Source organism: Nycticebus coucang, chromosome 1 (genome assembly GCF_027406575.1).
Source record: "Nycticebus coucang isolate mNycCou1 chromosome 1, mNycCou1.pri, whole genome shotgun sequence".
Lineage (NCBI taxonomy): Eukaryota > Metazoa > Chordata > Mammalia > Primates > Lorisidae > Nycticebus > Nycticebus coucang.
Window position 1 is genome coordinate 165,623,840 of NC_069780.1, and position 12,439 is coordinate 165,636,278.

Below are 12,439 nucleotides of genomic sequence, written 5' to 3' on the forward strand. Positions count from 1 at the left end.
CTGCTCTCCCCTTCCCTCACCCCCACCGTGTCATTAATTGTCCTCATATCAAAATTGAGTACATAAGATTCATGCTTCTCCATTCTTGTGATGCTTTACTAAGAATAATGTGTCCCGGGCAGCGCCTCTGGCTCAGTAGGGCGCTGACCCCATATACCAAGGGTGGTGGGTTCAAACCCAGCCCCGGCCAAACTGCAACAAAAAAATAGCCGGATGTTGTGGTAAGCGCCTGTAATCCCAGCTACTCAGGAGGCTGAGGTAAGAGAATTGCCTAAGCCCAGGAGTTGGAGGTTGCTCGAGGGTGATAGTGTGAGACTCTGTCTCTAAAATAAATAATAATAATAGTAATAATAATGTTTCCCACTTCCATCCAGGTTAATACAAAGGCTGTAAAGTTTCCATTTTTCTTAATGGCTGAATAGTATTCCATATGGTACATATACCATAGCTTGCTAATCCATTCCTGGGTTGGTGGGCATTTAGGCTGTTTCCACATTTTGGCAATTGTAAATTGAGCTGCAGTAAACAGTCTTGTGCAAGTGTCCTTATGATAAAAGGACTTTTTTCCTTCTGGGTAGATGCCCAGTAATGGGATTGCAGGATCAAATGGGAGGTCTAGCTTGAGTTCTTTGAGGATTTTCCATACTTCCTTCCAAAAAGGTTGTATTAGTTTGCAGTCCCACCAGCAGTGTAAAAGTGCTCCCTTCTCTCCACATCCACGCCAGCATCTGCAGTTTTGAGATTTTTGTGATGTGGGCCATTCTCACTGGGGTTAGATGGTATCTCAGGGTGGTTTTGATTTGTATTTCTCTATTAATTAAGGATGATGAGCATTTTTTCATTTGTTAGCCATTCGTCTGTCATCTTTAGAGAAGATTCTATTCATGTCTCTTGCCCATTGATATATGGGGTTGTTGGCTTTTTTCATGTGGATTAATTTTGTGTTCTCTATAGCTCCTAGTTATCAAGCTCTTGTCTGATTCAAAATATGCAAATATCCTTTCCCATTGTGTAGGTTATCTTTTTGCTTTGGTTGTCTCCTTAGCTGTACAGAAGCTTTTCAGTTTAATGAAGTCCCATTTGTTTATTTTTGTTGTTGCAATTGCCATGGCAGTCTTCTTCATGAAGTCTTTCCCCAGGCCAATATCTTCCAGTGTTTTTCTGTGTTTTCTTTGAGGATTTTTATTGTTTCATGTCTTAAATTTAAGACCTTTATCCATCTTGAATCAATTTTTGTGAGTGGAGAAAGATGTGGGTCCAGTTTCAGTCTTTCACATGTGGATATCCAGTTCTCCCAGCACCATTTATTGACTAGGGAGTCTTTCCCCAAGGTATGTTCTTATTTCGTTTATCTAAGATTAGGTGGTTGTAAGATGTTAGTTATATTTCCTGGTTTTCTATTCAATTCCAAATGTCTATGTCTCTATTTTTGTGTCGGTACCATGCTGTCTTGACCACTATGGCTTTGTAGTACAGCCTAAAATCTGGTATTGTGTACCCCCAGCTTTGTTTTTATTACTAAGAATTGCCTTAGCTATACGGGTTTTTTTCTGGTTCCATACAAAACGTAGAATCATTTTTTCCAAATCTGTGTAGTACGATGTTGATATTTTAATAGGGATGGCGTTGAATAGGTAGATTGCTTTGGGAAGTATAGACATTTTAACAATGTTGATTCTTCCCAGCCATGAGCATGGTATGTTCTTCCATTTGTTAATATCCTCTGCTATTTCCTTTCTGAGGATTTCATAATTTTCTTTATAGAGGTCCTTCACCTCCTTCATTAGGTATATTCCTAGGTATTTCATTTTCTTTGAAACTATGGTGAAGGGAGTTGTGTCCTTAATTAGCCTCTCATCTTGACTGTTATTGGCGTATGCAAAGGCTCCTGACTTGTGGACATTGATTTTATATCCTGAGACATTACTGTATTTTTTGATGACTTCCAGGAGTTTGTGGTTGAGCCTTTGGGGTTCTCTTAAGTATAAAATCATATTGTCAGCAAAGAGGGAGAGTTTGACCTCCTCTGCTCCCATTTGGATGCCCTTTATTTTCTTGTCTTGCCTAAGTGTATTGGCTAGAACTTCTAGCACTGCGATGAATACCAATGGTGACAGAGGACAATCTTGTCTGGTTCCAGTTCTAAGAGGAAAAGGTTTTAGTTTTACTCCATTCAGTAAAATATTAGGTTTGTAATAGACAGCTTTGATCAGTTTCAGAAATGTGCCATGTTTGCCTATGTTCTTCAGTGTTCTAATTAGAAAAGGATTCTGGATTTTATCGAATGCTTTTTCTGCATCTATTGAGAGGATCATATGGTCTTTGTTTTTGCTTCTGTTAATCCAGTGGATAACGTTTATGGACTTGCATATGTTAAACCAGCCTCGCATCCCTGGGTTGAAACCTACTTGATCATGATGTATGACTTTTTTAACGATAAGCTGTAATCTGTTGGCTAGGATTTTGTTGAGAGTTTTTGCATCTATATTCATTAGTGAAATTGGTCTGAAATTCTCCTTTTTAGTTGTTTTTTTTCCTGCTTTTGGTATCAGGGTGATGTTTGCTTCGTAGAACATGTTGGGAAGGATTCCTTCCTCTTCAACTTTCTGGAATAATTTCTGCAGTACGGGAATAAAGCTCTTCCTTGAAGCTTTGGTAGAGTTCTGGTATGAAGCCATGCGGACCAGAGCATATTTTTGTTGGAAGATTTTTTTATTGTTTCTTTAATCTTAGTGCTTGAAATTGGTCTGTTCAGGAGCTCTATTTCTTCCTGGCTAAGTCTAGGGAGAGGATGTGATTCCAAATATTGATTCATTTCCTTCATATTGTCAAATTTCTGGGCATAGGATTTCTGTAGTATTCAGAGATGATCTCTTGTATGGCTGTGACCTCAGTTATAATTTCCCATTTATTATTTCTGATTGAGGTTACTAGAGATTTTACTTTCCTATTTCTAGTTAGTCTGGCCAAAGGTTTTATTATTTTATTTATTTTTTCAAAAATCCAAGTCCTTGTTTCATTAATTTTCTGAATGATTCTTTTGTTTTCAATTTCATTGATCTCTGATTTAATTTTGGGTATTTCTTTTCTTCTGCTGGGTTTAGGCTTAGATTGTTCTTCTTTTTCCAATTCTATAAGATGACTTCTGAGTTTGTTGATGCACTCTCTTTCTGTTTTTCAAATGTAGGCATCTAAAGCGATAAATTTTCCTCTCAAAACTGCTTTTGCAGTATCTCACAGGTTTTGGTAGCTTGTGCCTCCATTGTTGTTATGCTCAAGAAAGGTAATGATTTCCTGTTTTATTTCTTCCTGCATCCAACTGTCATTCAACAGAAGGTTGTTTAATTTCCATGCCTTTCTGTGGGGTTGAACATTTTTGTTGGCAATGAGTACCACCTTTATTGCCTTGTGGTCTGAGAAAGTACAAGGTAAAATTTTAATTCTTTTGATTCTGTCAAGGTTTGTTTTGTGTCCTAGGATATGATCAATTTTGGAGACTGTTCCATGGGGCAATGAGAAGAATGTATAGTCTTTATCTTTGGGATGGAGTGTTCTTTATGCGTCTATCAAGCACAGTTGTTCTAGGGTCTCATTTAAGTCCCTTATATCTTTGTTTAATTTCTGTTTAGAGGATGTGTCCAGCTCTGTAAGAGGAATGTTCAAGTCTCCTGTTATTATAGTATTATAGGATAACATATTGCTCAGACTGAGTAAGGTCTGTTTCAAGAATCTGGGAGCATTTAAATTGGGTGCATAAATATTTAGAATTGAAACGTCTTCTTGTTATATTTTTCCCTTGACCAATACAAAGTGACCATCTTTGTCTTTTTTGACTTCAGTTGTTTTAAATCCACATGTATATGAAAATAAGATTGCAACTCCTCTTTTCTTCTGAATTCCGTTTGCCTGAAAAATTGTCTTCCAACCCTTAACTCAGAGTATTAATTTTTCTTTTGAAGCTAGGTGTATTTCCTGCAGACAATGAATGGATGGCTTGTGTTTTTTAATCCAGTCAGCCAGTCTATGCCTCTTCAGTGGGGAATTCAAGGCATTAACATTTATTGAGATAATTGATAAGAGTGGTGTGTTCCATTGCTTAGTTTTATCTTTTGCATCAGTGTGGAAATTAGGTTCTGTCCTTTAATTGCTGAGATCTTACTTTGCTATTGGTCCATTGTGATGGTCAGTGTATAGAACATGTTGAAGTATTTCTTGTAGAGCTGGTCTTGTGGCAAATTTCCTCAATGTTTGTATATCAGTAAATGATGTGATTTCTCTTTCAATTTTAAAGCTTAGCTTAGCAGGACATAGAATTCTGGGCTGAAAATTGTTCTGTTTAAGTAGATTAAAAGTAGATGACCATTGTCTTCTCTTTGGAAAGTTTCATTAGAGAAGTCTGCAGTCACTCTGATGGATTTGCCCCTGTAGGTCAACTGGCACATACTACTGGCAATTTGCAGAATCTTTTCTTTTGTCTTGACTTTGGACAGGTTCTTCACAGTTTGTCTCTGAGAAGCTCTGTTGGAGTTGAGGTGACCTGGGGTCTGATATCCTCTGAAAGGAGTGTGTCAGAATCTTTTGTGATATTTGGGAAATTTTCTTTTTTTTTCTTTTTTTTGCAGTTTTTGGCTGGGGCTGCATTTGAACCTGCCACCTCTGGCATATGGGGCCAGTGCCCTACCCCTTTGAGCCACAGGCGCCGCCCGTATTTGGGAAATTTTCATTTATAATACTTTCTAGAATGGCTTGCATTCCCTGGGGCATTCTTCTTCCCCTTCTGGGATACCTATAACTCGTATGTTTGAACGCTTCATGAAGTCCCATAATTCTGTCAGTGAACATTCTGCTTTCTCTCTCTTCTTTTCTGCCTCTTTAATTAACTATCTGAGTTATCTTAAGAGCTTTGTCCTCTACCTCTGAGAGTCTTTCTTCTGCATGATCTAATCTGTTGTTGATACTTCTATTTCATCTTTAAGTTCCCTTATTGACTGCTTCAGTTCCTTCAGCTCTGCTGTGTCCTTTCTATATTCTTCATATCGATCATCTCTAATTTGATTCTGTTTCTTGATTTCCTTTTGGTTATTTTCCACTTTATCAGCAGTTTCCTTCATTGTTTCCATCATTTCCTTCATTGTTTTCATCATCTGTTTCCTAAATTCCCTTTCTGTCATTTCTAACATTTCTTTATAGGTAGAATCCTCTGCAATAGCTACCTCACGGTCTCTTGGGGGTATTGCTCTGGACAGGTTTTTCATGTTACCAGGAGTTTCCTGCTGATTCTTCCTCCTGAGTGATTTCTTTCATCTGTTTCCTTGCCCTAATATTCCTTTCACTTCTTCTTGCTCTTTAAGTTGCTGTGCCTCTGGACTAGGGTTTCAGTGAGTCTTTTTGGTATAGGACCAGAAGGATGAGAAGACTGAAGAGCAAAAAGGGAAAAAAGAGAAAGGAGAGGGGATGGGTAAAAAGGAATATTGACAAAAAGAAGAGAAGCACAGAAAGAGGGAGACAGGAGCAACGAAGGTGTACAGTAGGATACTTTGACCTAACCTTAAACACTCCCAACCTCTGGGGGTGCCGGATTAGGTGGTCACTTGAGGTCAGCAGCTCTTTGCTAGCCTGATCGGACACAGTATCCCACCTTCACCAAGTAAAGATAAAAATACAATCAAAGCAAACCAAGCAAACAGAACTTTACAGGATAAAATTGGGGGAAAAAAAACAAATAATTAGGATGGAAACACTAGCAAAAATGAAGTTCTAATTGCTGAAAAAGGTAACAAGGGAAAATTATATTTAAATTAGAAAAATGAAGAAAGAAAAGAATGGAAAAAAAAAGAAAAATCTATAGGGAAAAGGTTGAAATAAAAAAAAAACCACCAAAAACAAAGCAGTATATATATCTTGCTGGATATTGTCTGGGCAACAGGTGAACTTCTGGGGTATGAGATATTAATTACAATGCTGACAGGGCTGTACAAGATGGAGACTGAAGGCCTCTGCTGATTTGTCAAACCCTGCAGGGTGGAGAGCTTAAATCTCTCCTCAGCCCACTTAAAAGGCACTTTAAACTGCTAACCTTGGCTAAGCAGAAGCTTTCCCAGGAAAGCACTTGTCACTGGGATCACTCCTGAAGTTGCTATCCACTTAATCAGTGTGCCAAAACCTGTGTCACTGCCCCTGAGGGCAAGGGCTATAAGGCATCTCAGTCACCACCTTTAGGCTGCTCAGTCACTAGATTATTCCCTCCTGCCTGATCCTTGCTCTGTGACCCTGAGGGTGGAACTTGCCTGAGTAGTTCTCCCACAGTGGCTCCACCTGGCCCACAGCCAAACACTGTTAGCTTCGTCTGGCTCACCGGCTCAGTCTGGGGCCCTAGACAACACTTAAAGTCCTTTGCACTTGGGTGGCGCCTGTGGCTCAAAGGCCTAGGGCCTCGGCCCCATATGCCCGAGGTGGTGGGAGGTGGCCGGAGGTGGCGAGTTCAAACCCAGCCCTGGCAAAAAACTGCAAAAACACAAACAAACAAACAAAAAGTTCTCTGCACTCTGCCCAAGTTCTCCCAAGGTAGTTCAACTGAGTGCCAAGTTCAAAAACAACAAAACAGCTCACAGGTAAGGCCTTTCCAGTTTGCAATCTCACTGCTGCTATACTTAAAGCTGCCAGTGGGATTAGACCGAATGAACACACACAAACACTTGCCAGTTCTCCACTGCTTTTGTCCTTCTCATGGGGTTCAGAACATGCTGACTCCCTGTGTCCACAAAGGGATGTTTCTGGCCAGATCCCACCAGCCAGAGATGCCTGGAGTCTTCTCTCCCCACACTCAGATTCTTTGTTTCTAAAACAGGGGATTATAACCTGCCTCATAGAATTGTGGTGTGGTTTAACCATTATATATGTCTAGAGCCTGAGCAGAGCTGCTATGAATTGTAGTAGTAACAGAATCTCATTTACGGGCTCACATCAGGGTAGTTGAACAGAATCACACTTTTCACTCTGCCTTGGAAGTCAAAGTTGGTTTAGCTGAGAGAAGTCCAGGCAGTGAATCGGACCCCCAAAGAATCTTTTGCAAGAGAGCCACTATTGCTAATGAGGGTATATTAGAATGCTTAGTTCTAATTCTCAGCATTGTGAATCTCCATTTTGTTTTTTTTTTATTATTTTTGTAGTGTGTCCTGCCTCTTTCTTTAAAAAACATGAAAATGGAAGGAAAAAGGGAAAACAGCTAACAAAATACTAAGCTTATAAGGCCATCATGGCTGGATTGTTTTGTATTGATATTTCCATTTTAAAAATCTGTCAAACTTATAAACAGTTCCTAAGTGTGTGTATGTGCTCACAATTATGAAGTGCAGTTGACCCTCGAACAATGCAGGCATTAGGAGTTTGAACCTATGCAAATGAAAATTCGTGTCTAACTTTTGACTTCCCCAAATAATAGCCTACTTTTTTTTTTTTTTTTTCTTTTTTGACACAGAGTCTCAAGCTGTTGCCCTGAGCAGAGTGCCATGGTGTCCTGGTGTCATAGCTCACAGTAACCTCCAACTCTTGCCCTCAGGCTATCCTCTTGCCTCTGTTTTTCTGTTTTTAGTACAGACAGGGTCTTGCTCTTGCTCAGACTGGTCTCAAACTCATGAACTCAAGCAATTGACCCACCTTGGCCTCCCAGAGTACTAGAATACAGCTGTGAGCCACTGTGCCCAGCCAACAGTCTTACTTTTGACAGGAAGCCTTATCAATAACATAAATAGTAGGTTCAGACATATTTTTGTATATGTACTATATAATATTCTTAAAGTAAGATAGAGAAAATAAAATGCTATGCAGGGCTATGGAATGAGAGTCAGTCTCAAAAAAAAAAAACAAAAATAAAAAAGATCATAAGGAAAGAAAGTACATTTACAATACTTACTGTGTTTATTGATACTGTAAGTTTATATTGTCTGTTTATAAAATGAATCCCCTGTGTGAAATAGCAGGCAATTATAGCTGCAGACCTCAATCTGCATAGTACATATTAAACAACTCAGGTTTTTCTTGTAACATCTTGACTTTTCTCTGCTTCTTGGGATTACTCCCAAGATCACTGTTAGCACTTTGTTTTTTGTGAGGTTTTTTTTTTCAGTCACTTTCATTTCATTGCCCTGAGTAGAGTGCTGTGGCATCATCAGAGCTCACAGCAACCTCAAACTCTTGGGCTCAAGTGATCCTATTGCCTCAGCCTCCCAAGTAGCTGGGACTACAGGTGTGCACCACCATGCCTGGCTAGTTTTTCTATTTTTAGTAGCGGCGGAGTCTTGTTCTTGTCTGGAACTCCTGAGCTCAAGTAATTCACCCTCCTAAGCCTCCCAGAGAGAGAAGATTGCCGACATGAGCTACCACGCCCAGTCCACTATCAGCACTTTGTACAGGTCCTGTGATGTTACTCAAGGTTTATGGTAATGAAATACACATAATGAAAAATATGGGAACCACGAGAGATCGCTTTTTTTATTTTTTTATTTTATTTATTTATTTTTTTTTTTTTTTTGTAGAGACAGAGTCTCACTTTACCGCCTTCAGTAGAGTGCCATGATGTCACAGGTTACAGCAACCTCTAGCTCGTGGGCTTCCGCGATTCTCCTGCCTCAGCCTCCCGAGCAGCTAGGATTACAGGCGCCTGCCACAACACCTGGCTATTTTTTGATTGCAGTTCAGCCGGGGCTGGGTTTGAACCCGCCACCCTCGGTATATGGGGCCGGCGCCCTACTCATTGAGCCACAGGCGCCACCCGAGAGATTGCTTTTTATTGCAATACACATATTTGCAAGAGAGATTGACTGTTCATATGGAAAAGATTAGCATCACATGGCACCTTCTGTTGTTGATAGAGTCGCACTCTGTTGCTAAAGTATAGTGGCATCATCATAGCTCACTGCAACCGCTGAGTTTTAAGCTCAGACAATCTTTCTGCCTCAGCCTCCCGAGTAGCTGGGACTGTAAGCATGGGCTACTGTGCCTAGCTGAGTTTTCTATGTTTTATTGAGATGGGGTCTCCCTGTATTGCTCAGGCTGGTCTCCAACTCCTGGCTTTAAGCAGTCTTTCCGCCTTGGCTTCCTAAAGTCCTGGGATTGTAGGTGTGAGCCACTGTGCTTCTAGCCTCACATGGCATTTCAAGCAGGTACTCACAACAGTTGAGCTTACTTGGATAGCAATAGGAGGTGGATACAAATTATTATAGTAGTATAGTATGTACTACAGTTAATTTTATATAGTTAGAATTTAATACTACATCTTTGTATTTGCTTACATTACTCTTGGACTGCAAATGGCACCATGTACAGTCTGTGTTTGTGTGCATAAATTTTGATAAATTTTGACTTTTTAATGTGTGTATTTATGGTAATGGATTAAATACATAGTAAAATGAAGACTAATACCTACATATGTTTTATGCATTAATGACATGCCTTTTTCTTAATATTTTTTATATTTCTAGGCTATGTAGTTTGTAAGTTTTTTCAAATTATTGAAAATCTCCAAAAATATTTCCAGTATATTTATTGAAAAAAAGATTGCATGTAAGTGGATCAGCGTGGTTCAAATCCGTGGTTTTTTTTGTTTTGTTTTGTTTTTTTGAGACAGAGTCTCACTATGTCGCCCTCAGTAAAGTGCCATGGCCTCACAGCTCACAGCAACCTCAAACTCTTGGGCTTAAGCAATTCTCTTGCCTTAGCCTCCCAAGTAGCTAGGACTACAGGGGCCCGCCACAATGCCCAGCTATTTTTTTTGTTGTAGTTGTCATTGTTTAGCAGGACCAGGCTGGGTTCTAACTAACCAGCCAGCCCTGATGTATGTTGTCGGTGCCCTAACCACTGAGCAAAACCCGTGTTTTTTAAAGGTCAACTGTAGTTGCTTTTGTTCTTGTTGTCTTCAAGAAGTATGAATACCTATTACAACTTTGCTTGTATCGGACATTGATACACAGAAGAAAATGTTAATTATAGTTTTCTTCTTACATAATGTTGGGAACTTAATACTACTTTTTGATAGTTTGACCAGATTCTCTTTTGGTCATCTGCTGTACTCTATAGTTCCGGGGATGTCTCACTGTGAGCATGGGCTGACTGGAGATGCTCATCTTGAGGCAGCATTGAGAGTCATCCAGTCCATGGCTCGCTTCATGGCCGCCTATTTCACCAATCAGCAGCTTTACATTTTGCCACCTCACAATGTGAATGTTCTTCCTCCACTCCATACTAAAACAGGTAATATGGAAGACAGGTCAGTTTTTCATTTGTCTTTCTATACAATAAAATATTTGAAATTATATAGAGATCATTATTGTGTGGAAATAGTACTGTTTTAGCATAGTGCCTGACAGATAGGAGATGCTCAGTGACTATTTCCAAAGGAATAGAATCTGAAAGAGGCGATTGCTTAGATTTGTTTTTATTGAATAAGGAAGTTTTTATTAAAAACTTTTGGCAAATTGAGGTGGCGCCTGTGGCTCAAAGGAGTAGGGCGCCTGCCCCATATGCTGGAGGTAGTGGGTTCAAACCTAGCCCCGGCTAAAAACTGCTGCAAAAAAAAAAAAAAAAAAAAAATTTTTTTTTTTTTTTTTTTTTTGGCAAATTGGTATTTATAAAGATTGCTAAAATGTTTTTCTTTAGGCTAATCCAGTGAAGCAGTGGAGTGTAGAAGGAACAAAATGTATAAATGGTTATGATCAGTTAGTTGTAAACACCACTGTACTTTAACCAACCTAAAGCTTCCACTTTTAAAGTAAAAGAGCTGCCACCTTTATTTTATTTAAACATGTGGAAATTAACAAATTTTAAGTCTGCTAATTTAGAATTTAATTTTATTTAGACAATTTACTTTTATAATTTTATTTGGACCATTTACTTTAAAATTTAATAATTTCACTAATATGGTCTAAAGATACCTAATCCTATGCTAGATAACTGCCATGCCTTCATGGAGATAAACATGTACACATTTCTATGACATTCATTGTAATTTTTTTTTTTAAGATAGTGTCTCACTGCGTTTCCTAGGTTGGACTCGATCTCCTGGCTGAAATGATCCTCTCACCTCAGCCTCCCAAGTAGCTGGGAATACAGGCATGCACTACCACACTCAGCTCCATTCTACCAATTTTTATTTAGTGCCTGCTATGTGCCAGTCAGTGCTCTAGGTGTTATGTTGCATCATGTGAAATCGATAGTATGAAAACATTTGTCGTTTTGTTTAACACCTGAAGCAGACTTACTTATTCTAACTGCCCTGAACAAAACAGATAAAGAATTTGTTCTTCGTGGTGTTTACATCTAATAGGTTGAGACAGACAAACAAATGAATACAAAAGCAAAATATACCAAATGATGATAATTAATTGTTATGGAGGGAATTAAAATAAAGTAACGCCATTAATGTGACTGAATGGCTTTTTTAGATTGGGAATTTCAGTTGCAGCCGCCGTTATTGTTTGGTGGGCCCGGGCTGGAATTGAACCTGCCAGCGTAGGTGTATGTGGCTGGCGCCTTAGCCGCTTGAGCCACAGGCACCAAGCTAGATTGGGAATTTCAAGAGAAACTCTCTGAAGAGTGAAATTTAGGCTGAACTCTTATAACAAAAAAGAGCTAGTCTTGTTATACATGAGGGCACAGAGTATTCTAAACTGAGCTTGTGCAGAAGCCCCAGGGTAATAATGAGCTTGATATGCTAGAGAAACTAAAAGGCTGGTATGTCTATAAATTAGGGGATGAGGTGGAGAGTGACTTGAGATGCAGTCAGAAAAGGAGACAGATAATGTAAGCCATGGTAAGGAATCTGAATTTTAAGTATAATGGGAAGTTATTGGAGACCTTTACGATAAAAAGATGACATGAACTGATACTTATGTTCAAGGCACAGGTAGACTAGAGTAGTACAAGTTATAATGTAATTAGAAGTTTAATGGAAATAGCAACAAGTGGCCAGCAAATGTAATCAATCATAGAACTATGAATTTTGAACTACGTGTTCAGCCTCTTGTTCTGTGATTGAGGATGTGGGTAGGAGTGGAGGACTATCCTCCCCAGTTGGGCTGCTTCCTCTGCAGTGTTGTCTAGTCTTGCATGGGGGTCTTCAGGAGGGTCTGGGTCCCCAGAATATTATGTGCATGAAGTATAATCAGAAGAGAAATTCTCTAGGGTTCCTTTTCTGAAAAAAGCAAAAGTGGTTCTGGGAGAAACAAGTGCCTCAACTTTCTTCCAGGATCTAGACGGCTTCCCTGTCTCCCTCCACCATGTCCGGTTTTACTTGATTATACTTCAGATGCAACTGCCTCTCCTTGCCTTTTCTCTCTGAACATAGTCTGCTCCTTTCTCTGATCTAATGAGTCCGTCTAAGACTCACGGTTTTGTTTTGTTTTGTTTTTTTTGAGACAGACTCTCACTATGCCGCCCTTTGTAG

At 39.4% G+C, this 12,439-nt stretch overlaps 1 protein-coding gene across 5 annotated transcripts in view; it reads left to right on the forward strand.

Moving 5' to 3' along the window:
* The window catches only part of CPLANE1 (ciliogenesis and planar polarity effector complex subunit 1), a 148,995-nt gene that overhangs the window by 33,721 nt on the left and 102,835 nt on the right, over positions 1–12,439 (forward strand). For all 5 annotated transcript variants that reach the window (XR_008380219.1, XM_053592040.1, XM_053592048.1 and 2 more), the window contains exon 15: positions 10,075–10,248. Coding sequence is in view for 4 of the 5 variants with exons in the window: in XM_053592040.1 (XP_053448015.1) it covers positions 10,075–10,248 (174 nt within the window). In the remaining variant the exon portion in view is untranslated. The remainder of the gene's footprint in view (positions 1–10,074; positions 10,249–12,439) is intronic.